At 62.1% G+C, this 20,176-nt stretch overlaps 1 protein-coding gene across 1 annotated transcript in view; it reads right to left on the bottom strand.

Moving 5' to 3' along the window:
• LOC140399863 (phosphofurin acidic cluster sorting protein 1-like) overlaps positions 1 to 20,176 on the bottom strand; it is a 149,430-nt gene that overhangs the window by 78,528 nt on the left and 50,726 nt on the right. The window contains exons 14-17 of the mRNA XM_072489327.1: positions 10,282 to 10,436; positions 8,417 to 8,527; positions 6,338 to 6,440; positions 6,192 to 6,234 (exon numbers count right to left, since the gene is read on the bottom strand). Coding sequence (XP_072345428.1) covers positions 6,192 to 6,234; positions 6,338 to 6,440; positions 8,417 to 8,527; positions 10,282 to 10,436 — 412 coding nt within the window. The remainder of the gene's footprint in view (positions 1 to 6,191; positions 6,235 to 6,337; positions 6,441 to 8,416; positions 8,528 to 10,281; positions 10,437 to 20,176) is intronic.

The following is a 20,176-nucleotide window of genomic DNA, read 5'->3' as shown; positions in this document are numbered from 1 at the left end:
GAGCGAACGTGAGTGTGTGTGTGTGTGAGTGTGTCACAGAGACAGAGAGCGTACGTGAGTGAGTGAGTGTGTGTGTGTGACACAGAGATGGAGAGCGAACGTGAGTGAGTCACAGATGAGTGAGTGAGTGTGTGTGTGTGTGTGACACAGAGACGGAGAGCGAAAATGTGTGTCACAGAGACAGAGAGCGAGCGTGAGTGAGTGTGTGACACAGAGACGGAGAGCGAACGTGAGTGAGTCACAGAGACAGAGAGCGAGCGTGAGTGAGTGTGTGTCACAGAGACAGAGAGCGAGCGTCAATGTGTGTGTGAGTGTGTCACAGAGACAGAGAGCGAACGTGAGTGAGTCTGTGTGTGTGTGTCACAGAGACAGAGAGCGAACGTGAGTGAGTGTCACAGAGACAGAGAGCGAACGTGAGTGAATGTGTGTCACAGAGACAGAGCGAGCGTGAGTGTGTGTGTGTCACAGAGACAGAGAGTGAACGTGAGTGAATGTGTGTGTCACACAGACAGATGAATTCCCCTTGACACTGAAGTAACAGCCAGTAATTAAGATACTCACACCGACAAATGAGTGTGTCACAGAGACAGAGAGCGAACGTGAGTGAGTGTGTCACAGAGACAAAGCGAACATGAGTGAGTGTGTCACAGAGTCAGAGAGCGAACGTGAGTGAATGTCACAGAGAGTGAACGTGAGTGAGTGTGTCACAGAGGCAGAGAGCGAACGTGAATGAATGTGTCACAGAGAGCGAACATGAGTGTGTCACATTGACAGAGAGCGAACGTGAGTGAGTGTGTCACAGAGACAGAGAGCGAACGTGAGTGTGTCAGAGACAGAGAGTGAACGTGAGTGAGTGTGTCACAGAGGCAGAGAGCGAACGTGAATGAGTGTGTCACAGAGACAGAGAGCGAACGTGAGTGAGTGTGTCACAGAGGCAGAGAGCGAACGTGAATGAGTGCGTCAGAGACAGAGTGTGAACGTGAGTCAGTGTGTCACAGAGACAGAGAGCGAACGTGAGTGAGTGTGTGTGTGTGTGACACAGAGACGGAGAGCGAAAATGTGTGTGTCACAGAGACAGAGAGCGAGCGTGAGTGAGTGTGTGACACAGAGACGGAGAGCGAACGTGAGTGAGTCACAGAGACAGAGAGCGAGCGTGAGTGAGTGTGTGTCACAGAGACAGAGAGCGAGCGTCAATGTGTGTGTGAGTGTGTCACAGAGACAGAGAGCGAACGTGAGTGAGTGTCACAGAGACAGAGAGCGAACGTGAGTGAATGTGTGTCACAGAGACAGAGAGCGAACGTAAGTGAGTGAATGTGTGTCACAGAGACAGAGCGAGCGTGAGTGTGTGTGTGTCACAGAGACAGAGAGTGAACGTGAGTGAATGTGTGTGTCACACAGACAGATGAATTCCCCTTGACACTGAAGTAACAGCCAGTAATTAAGATACTCACACCGACAAATGAGTGTGTCACAGAGACAGAGAGCGAACGTGAGTGAGTGTGTCACAGAGACAAAGCGAACGTGAGTGAGTGTGTCACAGAGGCAGAGAGCGAACGTGAATGAGTGCGTCAGAGACAGAGAGTGAACGTGAGTGAGTGTGTCACAGAGACAGAGAGCGAACGTGAGTGAGTGTGTGTGTGTGTGACACAGAGACGGAGAGCGAAAATGTGTGTGTCACAGAGAGAGAGCGAACGTGAGTGAGTGTGTGACACAGAGACGGAGAGCGAACGTGAGTGAGTCACAGAGACAGAGAGCGAGCGTGAGTGAGTGTGTGTCACAGAGACAGAGAGCGAGCGTCAATGTGTGTGTGAGTGTGTCACAGAGACAGAGAGCGAACGTGAGTGAGTCTGTGTGTGTGTGTCACAGAGACAGAGAGCGAACGTGAGTGAGTGTCACAGAGACAGAGAGCGAACGTGAGTGAATGTGTGTCACAGAGACAGAGCGAGCGTGAGTGAATGTGTGTCACAGAGACAGAGAGCGAACGTGAGTGAGTGTCACAGAGACAGAGCGAGCGTGAGTGTGTGTGTGTCACAGAGACAGAGAGTGAACGTGAGTGAATGTGTGTGTCACACAGACAGATGAATTCCCCTTGACACTGAAGTAACAGCCAGTAATTAAGATACTCACACCGACAAATAAGTGTGTCACAGAGACAGAGAGTGAACGTGAGTGAGTGTGTCACAGAGACAAAGCGAACATGAGTGAGTGTGTCACAGAGTCAGAGAGCTAACGTGAGTGAATGTCACAGAGAGCGAACGTGAGTGAGTGTGTCACAGAGGCAGAGAGCGAACGTGAATGAATGTGTCACAGAGAGCGAACATGAGTGTGTCACATTGACAGAGAGCGAACGTGAGTGAGTGCGTCAGAGACAGAGAATGAACGTGAGTGAGTGTGTCACAGAGACAGAGAGCGAACGTGCATGAGTGTGTCACAGAGACAGAGAGCGAACGTGAGTGTGTCAGAGACAGAGAGTGAACGTGAGTGAGTGTGTCACAGAGGCAGAGAGCGAACGTGAATGAGTGTGTCACAGAGACAGAGAGCGAACGTGAGTGAGTGTGTCACAGAGACAGAGAGCGAACGTGAGTGAGTGTGTCACAGAGGCAGAGAGCGAACGTGAATGAGTGCGTCAGAGTCAGAGAGTGAACGTGAGTGAGTGTGTCACAGAGACAGAGAGCGAACGTGAGTGAGTGTGTGTGTGTGTGTGTGTGTCACAGAGACAGAGAGCGAACGTGCGTGAGTGTGTCACAGAGACAGAGAGCGAACGTGAGTGTGTCAGAGACAGAGAGTGAACATGAGTGAGTGTGTCACAGAGGCAGAGAGCGAACGTGAATGAGTGTGTCACAGAGACAGAGAGCGAACGTGAGTGTGTCACAGAGACAGAGAGCGAACGTGAGTGAGTGTGTCACAGAGACAGAGAGCGAGCGTGAGTGTGTGTGAGTGTGTCACAGAGTCAGAGAGCGAGCGTGAGTGAGTGCGTGTCACAGAGACAGAGAGCGAACGTGAGTGAGTGTGTGTGTCACAGAGACAGAGAGCGAGCGTGAGTGAGTGTGTGTCACAGAGACAGAGAGCGAACGTGAGTGAGTGTGTCACAGAGACAAAGCGAACGTGAGTGAGTGTGTCACAGAGGCAGAGAGCGAACGTGAATGAGTGCGTCAGAGACAGAGAGTGAACGTGAGTGAGTGTGTCACAGAGACAGAGAGCGAACGTGAGTGAGTGTGTGTGTGTGTGACACAGAGATGGAGAGCGAAAATGTGTGTGTCACAGAGAGAGAGCGAACGTGAGTGAGTGTGTGACACAGAGACGGAGAGCGAACGTGAGTGAGTCACAGAGACAGAGAGCGAGCGTGAGTGAGTGTGTGTCACAGAGACAGAGAGCGAGCGTCAATGTGTGTGTGAGTGTGTCACAGAGACAGAGAGCGAACGTGAGTGAGTCTGTGTGTGTGTGTCACAGAGACAGAGAGCGAACGTGAGTGAGTGTCACAGAGACAGAGAGCGAACGTGAGTGAATGTGTGTCACAGAGACAGAGCGAGCGTGAGTGAATGTGTGTCACAGAGACAGAGAGCGAACGTGAGTGAGTGAATGTGTGTCACAGAGACAGAGCGAGCGTGAGTGTGTGTGTGTCACAGAGACAGAGAGTGAACGTGAGTGAATGTGTGTGTCACACAGACAGATGAATTCCCCTTGACACTGAAGTAACAGCCAGTAATTAAGATACTCACACCGACAAATAAGTGTGTCACAGAGACAGAGAGTGAACGTGAGTGAGTGTGTCACAGAGACAAAGCGAACATGAGTGAGTGTGTCACAGAGTCAGAGAGCTAACGTGAGTGAATGTCACAGAGAGCGAACGTGAGTGAGTGTGTCACAGAGGCAGAGAGCGAACGTGAATGAATGTGTCACAGAGAGCGAACATGAGTGTGTCACATTGACAGAGAGCGAACGTGAGTGAGTGCGTCAGAGACAGAGAATGAACGTGAGTGAGTGTGTCACAGAGACAGAGAGCGAACGTGCATGAGTGTGTCACAGAGACAGAGAGCGAACGTGAGTGTGTCAGAGACAGAGAGTGTACGTGAGTGAGTGTGTCACAGAGGCAGAGAGCGAACGTGAATGAGTGTGTCACAGAGACAGAGAGCGAACGTGAGTGTGTCACAGAGACAGAGAGCGAACGTGAGTGAGTGTGTCACAGAGGCAGAGAGCGAACGTGAATGAGTGCGTCAGAGTCAGAGAGTGAACGTGAGTGAGTGTGTCACAGAGACAGAGAGCGAACGTGAGTGAGTGTGTGTGTGTGTGTCACAGAGACAGAGAGCGAACGTGCGTGAGTGTGTCACAGAGACAGAGAGCGAACGTGAGTGTGTCAGAGACAGAGAGTGAACATGAGTGAGTGTGTCACAGAGGCAGAGAGCGAACGTGAATGAGTGTGTCACAGAGACAGAGAGCGAACGTGAGTGTGTCACAGAGACAGAGAGCGAACGTGAGTGAGTGTGTCACAGAGACAGAGAGCGAGCGTGAGTGTGTGTGAGTGTGTCACAGAGTCAGAGAGCGAGCGTGAGTGAGTGCGTGTCACAGAGACAGAGAGCGAACGTGAGTGAGTGTGTGTGTCACAGAGACAGAGAGCGAGCGTGAGTGAGTGTGTGTCACAGAGACAGAGAGCGAACGTGAGTGAGTGTGTGTGTGTCACAGAGACAGAGAGCGAGCGTGAGTGAGTGTGTGTGTCACAGAGACAGAGAGCGAGCGTGAGTGAGTGTGTGTCACAGAGACAGAGAGCGAGCGTGAGTGAGTGTGTGTGTCACAGAGACAGAGAGCGAGTGTGAGTGAGTGTGTGTCACAGAGACAGAGAGCGATCGCGAGTGAGTGTGTCACAGAGACAAAGCGAACATGAGTGAGTGTGTCACAGAGACAGAGAGCGAGCGTGAGTGAGTGTATGTGTCACAGAGACAGAGAGCGAGCGTGAGTGAGTGTGTGTCACAGAGACAGAGAGCGAGCGTGAGTGAGTGTGTGTCACAGAGACAGAGAGCGAACGTGAGTGAGTGTGTGTGTGTCACAGACAGAGAGCGAGCGTGAGTGAGTGTGTGAGTGTGTCACAGAGACAGAGAGCAAACGTGAGTGTGTCAGAGACAGAGAGCGAACGTGAGTGAGTGTGTGTGTGTGTGTCACAGAGACAGAGAGAAAACGTGAGTGAGTGTGTGTGTCACAGAGACAGAGCGAGCGTGAGTGAGTGTGTGTGTGTCACAGAGACAGAGAGCAAACGTGAGTGTGTGTGTCAGAGACAGAGAGCGAACGTGAGTGAGTGTGTGTGTGAGTGTGTCACAGAGACAGAGAGCAAACGTGAGTCTGTGTGTGTGTGTCACAGAGACAGAGAGCGAACGTGAGTGTGTGTGTGTCACAGAGACAGAGAGCGATCGCGAGTGAGTGTGTCACAGAGACAAAGCGAACATGAGTGAGTGTGTCACAGAGACAGAGAGCGAGCGTGAGTGAGTGTGTGTCACAGAGACAGAGCGAACGTGAGTGAGTCTGTGTGTGGGTGTCACAGAGACAGAGTGAACGTTTGAGTGTGTGTGTGTCACAGAGACGGAGAGCGAGCGTGAGTGTGTGTGTCACAGAGACAGAGAGCGAACTTGAGTGAGTGTGTGTGTCACAGAGACGGAGAGCGAGCGTGAGTGAGTGAGTGTGTGTCACAGAGACAGAGAGCGAACGTGTGTGAATGTGTGTGTGTCACAGAGACAGAGAGCGAACGTGTGTGAGTGTGTGTGTCACAGAGACAGAGAGCGAGCGTGAGTGAGTGTGTGTGTCACAGAGACGGAGAGCGAACGTGTGTGAATGTGTGTGTGTCACAGAGACAGAGAGCGAACGTGTGTGAGTGTGTGTGTCACAGAGACAGAGAGCGAGCGTGAGTGAGTGTGTGTGTCACAGAGACAGAGAGCGAGCGTGAGTGAGTGTGTGTCACAGAGACAGAGCGAGCGTGAGTGAGTGTGTGTGTGTCACAGAGACAGAGAGTGAACGTGAGTGTGTGTGTCAGAGACAGAGAGCGAACGTGAGTGAGTGTGTGTGTGTGTGTCACAGAGACAGAGAGCAAACGTGAGTCTGTGTGTGTGCCACAGAGACGGAGAGCGAACGTGAGTGAATGTGTGTGTCACACAGACAGATGAACTCCCCTTGACACTGAAGTAACAGCCAGTAATTAAGATACTCACACCGACAAATGGAATAAACTTCTGGTAGGAATCATCTTCGTGACTGTGGGGAGAGAGTCAGTAAGAGAATCAGACGACAGACATGAGAACCAGTGTTCCAAACATCGGGCCTAGTGACCCAGGATTTATAAACAGAGCTTCCTTACCTCTTGTGTTTACAAGTTAACATGGCCTCGGCTATTGGGAGCTGGTGAGATACATGTGCTCCCGAAATGTACTGAAAAATCCGTCCAACCACATCCAGTGCATCTAAAGAGAAGGATTAAAGGCCCAAACATTCTTTAAAAAGTAAGAGCAGTTTCTGTCGCCATATCAAGAGCTTTACACCTGGAGAGAACCAACCAGTGATCTCCCATTCCCACCATGCACACATGCAACACGCAATCTGAACACGCACACATGCAACATGCACACTGGACACGCAAACATGCAACACGCACACTGGACACATGCAGCACACACAGTGAACACGCACAGATGCAACATAATCTGAACACGCACACATGCAGCACACACTGAACACCTGCAACACACACACAACACGCACACATGCAGCACACGCATCACATATCCAACACACACACAGAGCATGCACGCACACATCAGGAAAGACACAGACTTTGATCTCTGTTGGTCCTGAGTGAGTTGTATTGAGATAGCGGGACATCACAGAGCGGGAGCGAAGGGAAGGAGAGGGAGCGAAGGGAAGGGGAGGGAGCGAAGGGAAGGAGAGGGAGCGAAGGGAAGGGGAGGGAGCGAAGGGAAGGAGAGGGAGCGAAGGGAAGGAGAGGGAGCGAAGGGAAGGGGACGGAGCGAAGGGAAGGAGAGGGAGCGAAGGGAAGGAGAGGGAGCGAAGGGAAGGGGAGGGAGCGAAGGGAAGGGGAGGGAGCGAAGGGAAGGGGAGGGAGCGAAGGGAAGGAGAGGGAGCGAAGGGAAGGGGAGGGAGCGAAGGGAAGGGGAGGGGAGCGAAGGGAAGGAGAGGGAGCGAAGAGAAGGGGAGGGAGCGAAGGGAAGGGGAGGGAGCGAAGGGAAGGGGAGGGAGCGAAGGGAAGGGGAGGGAGCTAAGGGAAGGGGAGGGAGCGAAGGGAAGGGGAGGGAGCGAAGGGAAGGGGAGGGAGCGAAGGGAAGGGGAGGGAGCGAAGGGAAGGGGAGGGAGCGAAGGGAAGGGGAGGGAGCGAAGGGAAGGGGAGGGAGCGAAGAGAAGGAGAGGGAGCGAAGGGAAGGAGAGGGAGCGAAGGGAAGGGGAGGGAGCGAAGGGAAGGGGAGGGAGCGAAGAGAAGGAGAGGGAGCGAAGAGAAGGAGAGGGAGCGAAGAGAAGGAGAGGGAGCGAAGGGAAGGAGAGGGAGCGAAGGGAAGGAGAGGGAGCGAAGGGAAGGGGAGGGAGCGAAGGGAAGGGGAGGGAGCGAAGGGAAGGGGAGCGAAGGGAGGGGAGGGATCGAAGGGAAGGGGAGGGAGCGAAGGGAAGGGGAGGGAGCGAAGGGAAGGGGAGGGAGCGAAGAGAAGGAGAGGGAGCGCGCAAAGGGAAGGAGAGGGAGCAAAGGGAAGGGGAGGGAGCGAAGGGAAGGGGAGGGAGCGAAGGGAAGGGGAGGGAGCGAAGGGAAGGGGAGGGAGCGAAGGGAAGGGGAGGGAGCGAAGGGGAGGGAGCGAAGGGAAGGGGAGGGAGCGAAGGGAAGGGGAGGGAGCGAAGGAAGGGGAGGGAGCGGAGCGAAGGGGAAGGGGAGGGAGCGAAGGGAATTAGAGGGAGCGAAGGGAAGGAGAGGGAGCGAAGGGAAGGGGAGGGAGCGAAGGGAGAGGGGAGGGGAGCGAAGAGAAGGAGAGGGAGCGAAGAGAAGGGGGAGGGAGCGAAGGGAAGGGGAGGGAGCGAAGGGGAAGGGGAGGGAGCGAAGGGGAAGGGGAGGGAGCGAAGGGAAGGGGAGGGAGCGAAGGGAAGGAGAGGGAGCGAAGGGAAGGGGAGGGAGCGAAGGGAAGGAGAGGGAGCGAAGGGAAGGGGAGGGAGCGAAGGGAAGGGGAGGGAGCGAAGGGAAGGGGAGGGAGCGAAGGGAAGGAGAGGGAGCGAAGGGAAGGGGAGGAAGGGATGCATGGGGGGTGGGAGGGTGGATCTGGCAGACCCCCCCCCCCACAATGCCCTGAATCTTTGGGGCGGGCCGTGGCTCCAGGGTTACTGTGGAGGAATCACCGAGGGTTCTGTGTTCTGTCCCCCCCCCCCCCCCCCCCCCCGGTCCTACCTGCAGTGGGAGCCTCGGACTTGCTGAACAGGTCAGTCCAGGCGGGGTCGAGGAAGAGGCTGCTGTACCTGCCGTCCACACAGCCCAGGTACCTGGCAACAGGGTGGCAGCCTGGCAGAGACATGTCAACATCAGGACAACCTCCATCCCGCCACACGCTGCCCGCCACCCCCCCCACACCCCCTCACCCACACACCATCCACCCCCTCCCCGTCACCCCCCCTTCCCTCTCCCCCATTACCCCCCCCACCCGCTGCCCGCCACCCCCCCTCACCCACACACCATCCACCCCCTCCCCGTCACCCCCTCCCCTCTCCCCCATTACCCCCCCCCACCCCCCCACCCGCTGCCCGCCACCCCCCCTCACCCACACACCATCCACCCCCTCCCCGTCACCCCCTCCCCGTCACCCCCTCCCCGTCACCCCCCCTTCCCTCTCCCCCATTACCCCCCCACCGGCTGCCCGCCACCCCCCCTCACCCACACACCATACACCCCCTCCCCGTCACCCCCTCCCCGTCACCCCCCCCTTCCCTCTCCCCCATTACCCCCCCCACCCGCTGCCCGCCACCCCCCCTCACCCACACATCATACACCCCCTCCCCGTCACGCCCTCCCCATCACCCCCTCCCCCTCCCCACACACCAAACACCCCTTCCCCGTCACCCCCCCACACGCTGCCCGCCACCCCCCCCACACCCCCCTCACCCACACACCAAACACCCCTTCCCCGTCACCCCCCTCCCCGTCACCCCCTCCCCCCTCCCACACGCTGCTCGCCATCCCCCCCCACACACCATACACCCCTTCCCCGTCACCCCTTCCCCGTCACCCCCCTCCCCCGTCACCCCCCACCCCCCCCACCCCCCACCGGCTGCCCGCCACCCCCCCTCACCCACACACCATACACCCCCTCCCCCATCACCCCCCCCACACCCTCCCCGCCACCCCCCCACACCCCCGTCACCCCCACACCCTCCCCTCACCCCCGTCACCCCCCCACACCCTCACCCCCGTCACCCCACCCACACCCTCCCCTCACCCCCGTCACCCCCCCCACACCCCCTCACCCACACACCATACACCCCTTCCCCGTCACCCCCTCCCCCGTCACCCCCTCCCCCGTCACCCCCCCCCCACCGGCTGCCCGCCACCCCCCTCCCCCACACACCATACACCCCTTCCCCGTCACCCCCTCCCCCGTCACCCCCATCACCCCCCCCCCACCCGCTGCCCGCCACCCCCCCCTCACCCACACATCATACACCCCTTCCCCGTCACCCCCTCCCCCGTCACCCACCCCCACCGGCTGCCCGCCACCCCCCTCACCCACACACCATACACCCCTTCCCCGTCACCCCCCTCCCCCGTCACCCCCCCCACCCCCCCACCGGCTGCCCCGCCACCCCCCCTCACCCACACACCATACACCCCTTCCCCGTCACCCCCTCCCCCGTCACCCACCCCCACCGGCTGCCCGCCACCCCCCTCACCCACACACCATACACCCCTTCCCCGTCACCCCCTCCCCCGTCACCCCCCCCCACCCCCCCCACCGGCTGCCCGCCACCCCCCCTCACCCACACACCATACACCCCCTCCCCGTCACCCCCTCTCCCCCGTCACCCCCCCCTCCCTGTCACCCCTTCCCCCGTCACCCCCCACACGCGCTGCCCATCACCCCCTCCACCATACACCCTCTCCCCCGTCACCCCCCTCCCCCGTCACCCCCTCCCCGTCACCCCCCCCCACACCCCATCACCCCACCCACACCCTCCCCTCACCTCCGACACCCCCCCCACACCCCCGTCACCCCCTCCCCCCATCGCCCCCTGTGTGTGTTGCCCCCTCTCTCGGACACTCACCCAGGGGAATGACCAGGATCCTCAGGTAGTTGAGCCAGTCGGAGGTTTTGTTGGCCAGCTGCTCCACAAAGAACCTGAGGATGGTGCTGAGGTAACTCTGCCCCCCGATCGCTGCCACCTTCACCGGCCGGGGCATCTGAGCATTGCAGTTACAGCTGTCGGATCACAACAAGATGATGTAGACGGCAGACAAGGTCACCACGTGGAATATATACCCCAGAAACCCGGAGCGCAAACCCCGACCCCAAACCCCGACCCCAAACCCCGACCCCAAACCCCAAACCCGGAGCCCGAACCCGGAGCCCGAACCCGGAGCCCGAACCTAGACCCCAAACCCGGAGCCCGAACCCAGACCCCAAACCCGGAGCCCAAACCCCAAACCCCAAACCCAGACCCCAAACCCAGACCCCAAACCCCGACCCCAAACCCAGACCCCGAACCCGGAGCCCGAACCCAGACCCCAAACCCGGACCCCAAACCTGGAGCCCGAACCCAGGCCCCAAACCCCGACCCCAAACCCAGACCCCAAACCCCAGACCCCGAACCCGGAGCCCGAACCCAGACCCCAAACCCCAAACCCGGAGCCCAAACCCAGACCCCAAACCCCGACCCCGAACCCAGACCCCGAACCCAGACCCCAAACCCCGACCCCAAACCCCGACCCCAAACCCCGACCCCAAACCCCGACCCCAAACCCCAAACCCCGACCCCAAACCCCAAACCCAGACCCCAAACCCCGACCCCAAACCCCGACCCCAAACCCCGACCCCAAACCCGGAGCCCGAACCCAAACCCCAAACCCAGAGCCCGAACCCGGAGCCCGAACCCAGACCCCAAACCCAGACCCCAAACCCCGACCCCAAACCCCGACCCCAGACCCCGACCCCAGACCCCGACCCCAGACCCCGACCCCAGACCCCGACCCCAGACCCCAAACCCAGACCCCAAACCTCGACCCCAAACCCTGACCCCGGAGCCCGAACCCAGACCCCAAACCCAGACCCCAAACCTCGACCCCAAACCACGGAGCCCGAAACCAGACCCCAAACCCCGACCCCAAACCCAGACCCCAAACCCCGACCCCAGACCCCAAACCCAGACCCCAAACCCCAAACCCCAAACCCAGACCTCAAACCCCGACCCCAAACCCCGACCCCAAACCCCGACCCCAAACCCCGACCGCAAACCCGGACCCCAAACCCCGACCCCAAACCCCAAACCCCGACCCCAAACCCGGAGCCCGAACCCAGACCCCAAACCCCAAACCCGAACCCAGACCCCAAACCCCAAACCCCGACCGCAAACCCGGACCCCAAACCCCGACCCCAAACCCCGACCGCAAACCCGGACCCCAAACCCGGAGCCCGAACCCAGACCCCAAACCCGGAGCCCGAACCCAGACCCCAAACCCCGACCCCAAACCCCGACCCCAAACCCCGACCCCAAACCCGGAGCGCAAACCCCGACCCCAAACCCCAAACCCGGAGCCCGAACCCGGAGCCCGAAACCCAGACCCCAAACCCCGACCCCAAACCCAGACCCCAAACCCCGACCCCAAACCCAGACCCCAAACCCCAAACCCGGAGCCCGAACCCAGACCCCAAACCCCGACCCCAAACCCAGACCCCAAACCCCGACCCCAAACCCAGACCCCAAACCCCAAACCCGGAGCCCGAACCCAGACCCCAAACCCCAAACCCCGACCCCAAACCCCGACCCCAAACCCCAAACCCAGACCCCAAACCCCGACCCCAAACCCCGACCCCAAACCCGGAGCCCGAACCCAAACCCCAAACCCAGAGCCCGAACCCGGAGCCCGAACCCAGACCCCAAACCCAGACCCCAAACCCCGACCCCAAACCCCGACCCCAAACCCCGACCCCAAACCCAGACCCCAAACCCCGACCCCAAACCCCGACCCCAAACCCAAACCCCGACCCCAAACCCCGACCCCGACCCCAGACCCCGACCCCAGACCCCGACCCCAGACCCCAAACCCAGACCCCAAACCTCGACCCCAAACCCCGACCCCGGAGCCCGAACCCAGACCCCAAACCCCAAACCCAGACCCCAAACCTCGACCCCAAACCACGGAGCCCGAAACCAGACCCCAAACCCCGACCCCAAACCCCAAACCCGGAGCCCGAACCCAGACCCCAAACCCCAAACCCGAACCCAGACCCCAAACCCCGACCGCAAACCCGGACCCCAAACCCCGACCCCAAACCCCGACCGCAAACCCGGACCCCAAACCCGGAGCCCGAACCCAGACCCCAAACCCGGAGCCCGAACCCAGACCCCAAACCCCGACCCCAAACCCCGACCCCAAACCCCGACCCCAAACCCAGACCCCAAACCTCGACCCCAAACCCAGACCCCAAACCCCAAACCCGGAGCCCGAACCCAGACCCCAAACCCCGACCCCAAACCCCGACCCCAAACCCCGACCCCAAACACTGACCCCAGACCCCAAACCCCGACCCCAAACCCGGAGCCCGAACCCGGAGCCCGAACCCGGAGCCCGAACCCGGAGCCCGAACCCAGACCCCAAACCCCGACCCCAAACCCCGACCCCAAACCCCGACCCCAAACCCGGAGCCCGAAACCGGAGCCCAAACCCAGACCCCAAACCCCGACCCCAAACCCTGACCCCAAACCCCGACCCCGGAGCCCGAACCCAGACCCCAAACCCCGACCCCAAACCCGACCCCAAACCCAGACCCCAAACCCGGAGCCCGAAACCGGAGCCCAAACCCAGACCCCAAACCCCGACCCCAAACCCGGAGCCCGAACCCAGACCCCAACCCCGACCCCAAACCCGGAGCCCGAACCCAGACCCCGAACCCAGACCCCAAACCCCGACCCCAAACCCGGAGCCCGAACCCGGAGCCCGAACCCGGAGCCCGAACCCGGAGCCCGAACCCGGAGCCCGACCCCAAACCCCGACCCCAAACCCCAAACCCGGAGCCCGAAACCCGACCCCAAACCCCGACCCCAAACCCGGAGCCCGAACCCAGACCCCGAACCCAGACCCCAAACCCCGACCCCAAACCCGGAGCCCGAACCCAGACCCCAAACCCCAAACCCCGACCCCAATCCCCGACCCCAAACACTGACCCCAGACCCCAAACCCCGACCCCAAACCCGGAGCCCGAACCCAAACCCCGACCCCAAACCCGGAGCCCGAACCCGGAGCCCGAACCCGGAGCCCGAACCCCGACACCAAACCCAGACCCCGAACCCAGACCCCGAACCCAGACCCCAAACCCGAACCCAGACCCCGAACCCGGAGCCCGAACCCAGACCCCGAACCCAGACCCCGAACCCGGACCCCAAACCCGGAGTCCGAAACCCGGAGCCCGAAACCGGAGCCCAAACCCAGACCCCAAACCCCGACCCCGAACCCAGACCCCAAACCCGGAGCCCGAACCCAGACCCCGAACCCAGACCCCAAACCCGGAGCCCGAACCCCGACCCCAAACCTCGACCCCAAACCCCGACCCCAAACCCAGACCCCAAACCCGGAGCCCGAACCCAGACCCCAAACCCCGACCCCAAACCCCGACCCCAAACCCGGAGCCCGAACCCAGACCCCGAACCCAGACCCCAAACCCGGAGCCCGAACCCCGACCCCAAACCTCGACCCCAAACCCCGACCCCAAACCCAGACCCCAAACCCGGAGCCCGAACCCCGACCCCAAACCCGGAGCCCGAACCCAAACCACGACCCCAAACCCCGACCCCAAACCCCGACCCCAAACCCCGACCCCAAACCCCAAACCCGGAGCCCGAACCCAAACCCAGACCCCAAACCCAGACCCCAAACCCGGACCCCAAACCCCGACCCCAAACCCCAAACCCGGAGCCCGAACCCAAACCCCAAACCCCGACCCCAAACCCCGACCCCAAACCCCGACCCCGGAGCCCGACCCCAAACCCCGACCCCGGAGCCCGACCCCAAACCCAGACCCCAAACCCCGACCCCAAACCCCGACCCCAAACCCCGACCCCGGAGCCCGACCCCAAACCCAGACCCCAAACCCCAAACCACGACCCCAAACCCCAAACCCGGAGCCCGAACCCAAACCCAGACCCCAAACCCAGACCCCAAACCCCAAACCCCGACCCCAAACCCCGACCCCAAACCCCGACCCCAAACCCAGAGCCCTACCCTGGAGCCCGAACCCGGAGCCCGAACCCAGACCCCAAACCCGGAGCCCGAACCCAGACCCCAAACCCCGACCCCAAACCCCGACCCCAAACCCCAAACCCGGAGCCCGAACCCAGACCCCAAACCCCGACCCCAAACCCCGACCCCAAACCCCGACCCCGGAGCCCGAACCCGGAGCCCGAACCCAGACCCCAAACCCGGAGCCCGAACCCCGACCCCAAACCCCGACCCCAAACCCGGACCCCAAACCCCAAACACGGAGCCCGAAGCCAGACCCCAAACCCGGAGCCCGAACCCAGACCCCAAACCCCGACCCCAAACCCCAAACCCCGACCCCAAACCCAGACCCCAAACCCCAGACCCCAAACCCGGAGCCCAAACCCAGACCCCAAACACGGAGCCCGAACCCAGACCCCAAACCCCGACCCCAAACCCCAAACCCCGACCCCAAACCCAGACCCCAAACCCCAGACCCCAAACCCGGAGCCCGAACCCAGACCCCAAACCCAGACCCCAAACCCCAAACACGGAGCCCGAATCCAGACCCCAAACACGGAGCCCGAACCCAGACCCCAAACCCAGACACCAAACCCCAAACACGGAGCCCGAACCCAGACCCCAAACCCAGACCCCGAACCCCGACCCCGGAGCCCGAACCCAGACCCCAAACCCCAAACCCAGACCCCAAACCCAGACCCCAAACCCGGAGCCCGAACCCAGACCCCAAACACGGAGCCCGAACCCAGACCCCAAACCCAGACCCCGAACCCCGACCCCGGAGCCCGAACCCAGACCCCAAACCCAGACCCCAAACCCAGACCCCAAACCCCAAACACGGAGCCCGAACCCAGACCCCAAACCCCAAACACGGAGCCCAAACCCAGACCCCAAACCCAGACCCCAAACCCGGAGCCCGAACCCAGACCCCAAACACGGAGCCCAAACCCAGACCCCAAACACGGAGCCCGAACCCAGACCCCAAACACGGAGCCCGAACCCAGACCCCAAACCCGGAGCCCGAACCCAGACCCCAAACCCCAAACCCAGACCCCAAACACGGAGCCCGAACCCAGACCCCGAACCCCGACCCCGGAGCCCGAACCCTGACCCCAAACCCAGACCCCAAACCCAGACCCCAAACACGGAGCCCGAACCCAGACCCCAAACACGGAGCCCGAACCCAGACCCCAAACCCGGAGCGCAATCCTCGACCCCAAACCCCGACCCCAAACCCAAACCCGGAGCCCGAACCCAGACCCCAAACCCAGACCCCAAACCCAAACACGGAGCCCGAACCCGGAGCCCGAACCCAGACCCCAAACCCCAAACCCTGACCCCGACCCCAAACCCCGACCCCAAACCCCGACCCCAAACCCCGACCCCGGAGCCCGAACCCAAACCCCGACCCCAAACCCCGACCCCAAACCCCGACCCCGACCCCAAACCCCGACCCCAAACCCGGAGCCCGAACCCAAACCCCAAACCCAGACCCCAAACCCCAAACCCCGACCCCAAACCCCGACCCCAAACCCCGACCCCAAACCCCGACCCCAAACCCCAAACCCCGACCCCAAACCCCGACCCCAAACCCCGACCCCAAACCCGGAGCCCGAACCCGGAGCCCGAACCCAGACCCCAAACCCAGACCCCAAACCCAGACCCCAAACCCAGACCCCAAACCCCAAACCCCGACCCCAAACCCCAAACCCGGAGCCCGACCCCGGAGCCCGAACCCGGAGCCCGAACCCAGACCCCAAACCCGGAGCCCGAACCCAGACCCCAAACCCCGACCCCAAACCCGGAGCCCGAACCCAGACCCCAAACCCCGACCCCAAACCCCGACCCCGGAGCCCGAACCCAGACCCCAAACCCGGAGCCCGAACCCCGACCCCAAACCCCGACCCCAAACCCAGACCCCAAACCCCAAACACAGAGCCCGAAGCCAGACCCCAAACCCAGACCCCGACCCCGAACCCAGACCCCAAACCCCAGACCCCAAACCCGGAGCCCAAACCCAGACCCCAAACCCAGACCCCAAACATGGAGCCCAAACCCAGACCCCGGAGCCCGAACCCAGACCCCAAACCCAGACCCCAAACCCAGACCCCAAACCCAGACCCCAAACCCCAAACACGGAGCCCGAATCCAGACCCCAAACACGGAGTCCGAACCCAGACCCCAAACACTGACCCCAAAACCCAAACAGGGAGCCCGAACCCAGACCCCAAACCCAGACCCCAAACCCAGACCCCAAACCCAGACCCCAAACCCGGAGCCCGAACCCAGACCCCAAACACGGAGCCCGAACCCAGACCCCAAACCCCAAACACGGAGCCCGAACCCAGACCCCAAACACGGAGCCCGAACCCAGACCCCAAACAATGACCCCAAAACCCAAACACGGAGCCCGAACCCAGACCCCAAACCCAACCCCAAACCCAGACCCCAAACCCCAAACACGGAGCCCGAACCCAGACCCCGAACCCCGTCCCCGGAGCCCGAACCCAGACCCCAAACCCCAAACACGGAGCCCGAACCCAGACCCCAAACCCAGACCCCAAACCCCAAACACGGAGCCCGAACCCAGACCCCGAACCCAGACCCCAAACCCCAAACCCAGACCCCAAACACGGAGCCCGAACCCAGACCCCGAACCCCGACCCCGGAGCCCGAACCCTGACCCCAAACCCAGACCCCAAACCCAGACCCCAAACCCCAAACACGGAGCCCGAACCCAGACCCCAAACACGGAGCCCGAACCCAGACCCCAAACACGGAGCCCGAACCCAGACCCCAAACCCTGACCCCGACCCCAAACCCCGACCCCAAACCCGGAGCCCGAACCCGGAGCCCGAACCCAGACCCCAAACCCAGACCCCGAACCCAGACCCCAAACCTCGACCCCAAACCCCGACCCCAAACCCCGACCCCAGACCCCAAACCCCGACCCCAAACCCTGACCCGACCCCAAACCCGGAGCCCGAACCCGGAGCCCGAACCCCGACACCAACCCCAAACCCCGAACCCGGAGCCCGAACCCAGACCCCAAACCCAGACCCCAAACCCAGACCCCAAACCCAGACCCGACCCCAAACCCGGAGCCCGAACCCAGACCCCAAACCCCAAACCCAGACCCCAAACACGGAGCCCGAACCCAGACCCCGAACCCCGACCCCGGAGCCCGAACCCTGACCCCAAACCCAGACCCCAAACCCCAAACACGGAGCCCGAACCCAGACCCCAAACACGGAGCCCGAACCCAGACCCCAAACCCGGAGCGCAATCCTCGACCCCAAACCCCGACCCCAAACCCAAACCCGGAGCCCGAACCCAGACCCCAAACCCCAAACCCGGAGCGCAATCCTCGACCCCAAACCCCGACCCCAAACCCAAACACGGAGCCCGAACCCAGACCCCAAACCCGGAGCGCAATCCTCGACCCCAAACCCCGACCCCAAACCCAAACACGGAGCCCGAACCCGGAGCCCGAACCCAGACCCCAAACCCCAAACCCTGACCCCGACCCCAAACCCCGACCCCAAACCCCGACCCCAAACCCCGACCCCGGAGCCCGAACCCAAACCCCGACCCCAAACCCCGACCCCAAACCCCGACCCCAAACCCCGACCCCAAACCCCGACCCCAAACCCCAAACCCAGACCCCAAACCCCAAACCCCGACCCCAAACCCCCGACCCCAAACCCCGACCCCAAACCCCGACCCCAAACCCCAAACCCCGACCCCAAACCCCGACCCCAAACCCCGACCCCAAACCCAGACCCCAAACCCAGACCCCAAACCCAGACCCCAAACCCGGAGCCCGAACCCGGAGCCCGAACCCAGACCCCAAACCCAGACCCCAAACCCAGACCCCAAACCCCAAACCCCGACCCCGAACCCCGACCCCAAACCCCAAACCCGGAGCCCGACCCTGGAGCCCGAACCCGGAGCCCGAACCCAGACCCCAAACCCGGAGCCCGAACCCAGACCCCAAACCCCGACCCCAAACCCGGAGCCCGAACCCAGACCCCAAACCCCGACCCCAAACCCCGACCCCGGAGCCCGAACCCAGACCCCAAACCCGGAGCCCGAACCCCGACCCCAAACCCCGACCCCAAACCCAGACCCCAAACCCCAAACACAGAGCCCGAAGCCAGACCCCAAACCCAGACCCCGACCCCAAACCCCAGACCCCAAACCCGGAGCCCAAACCCAGACCCCAAACCCAGACCCCAAACATGGAGCCCAAACCCAGACCCCGGAGCCCGAACCCAGACCCCAAACCCAGACCCCAAACCCAGACCCCAAACCCAGACCCCAAACCCCAAACACGGAGCCCGAATCCAGACCCCAAACACGGAGCCCGAACCCAGACCCCAAACACTGACCCCAAAACCCAAACAGGGAGCCCGAACCCAGACCCCAAACCCAGACCCCAAACCCAGACCCCAAACCCAGACCCCAAACCCGGAGCCCGAACCCAGACCCCAAACACGGAGCCCGAACCCAGACCCCAAACCCCAAACACGGAGCCCGAACCCAGACCCCAAACACGGAGCCCGAACCCAGACCCCAAACAATGACCCCAAAACCCAAACACGGAGCCCGAACCCAGACCCCAAACCCAACCCCAAACCCAGACCCCAAACCCCAAACACGGAGCCCGAACCCAGACCCCGAACCCCGTCCCCGGAGCCCGAACTCAGACCCCAAACCCCAAACACGGAGCCCGAACCCAGACCCCAAACCCAGACCCCAAACCCCAAACACGGAGCCCGAACCCAGACCCCGAACCCAGACCCCAAACACGGAGCCCGAACCCAGACCCCGAACCCTGACCCCGGAGCCCGAACCCTGACCCCAAACCCAGACCCCAAACCCAGACCCCAAACCCCAAACACGGAGCCCGAACCCAGACCCCAAACACGGAGCCCGAACCCAGACCCCGAACACGGAGCCCAAACCCAGACCCCGAACCCCGACCCCGGAGCCCGAACCCTGACCCCAAACCCAGACCCCAAACCCCAAACACGGAGCCCGAATCCAGACCCCAAACACGGAGCCCGAACCCAGACCCCAAACCCGGAGCGCAATCCTCGACCCCAAACCCCGACCCCGTCCCCAAACCCGGAGCCCGAACCCGGAGCCCGAACCCGGAGCCCGAACCCGGAGCCCGAACCCAGACCCCAAACCCCGAACCCGGAGCCCGAACCCGGAGCCCGAACCCAGACCCCAAACCCAGACCCCAAACCCAGACCCCAAACCCAGACCCCAAACCCAGACCCCGAACCCGGAGCCCGAACCCAGACCCCGAACCCAGACCCCGAACCCGGAGCCCGAACCCAGACCCCAAACCCAGACCCCAAACCCAGACCCCAAACCCTGACCCCGACCCCAAACCCGGAGCCCGAACCCGGAGCCCGAACCCAGACACCAAACCCCAAACACGGAGCCCGAACCCAGACCCCAAACCCAGACCCCGAACCCCGACCCCGGAGCCCGAACCCAGACCCCGAACCCAGACCCCAAACCCAGACCCCAAACCCAGACCCCAAACCCCAAACACGGAGCCCGAACCCAGACCCCAAACCCCAAACACGGAGCCCAAACCCAGACCCCAAACCCAGACCCCAAACCCGGAGCCCGAACCCAGACCCCAAACACGGAGCCCAAACCCAGACCCCAAACACGGAGCCCGAACCCAGACCCCAAACACGGAGCCCG

This window comes from Scyliorhinus torazame, chromosome 24 (assembly GCF_047496885.1).
Source record: "Scyliorhinus torazame isolate Kashiwa2021f chromosome 24, sScyTor2.1, whole genome shotgun sequence".
NCBI lineage: Eukaryota > Metazoa > Chordata > Chondrichthyes > Carcharhiniformes > Scyliorhinidae > Scyliorhinus > Scyliorhinus torazame.
Note: the sequence above shows the minus strand (reverse complement) of the source record. Positions and strands in the feature narration are given on the sequence as shown.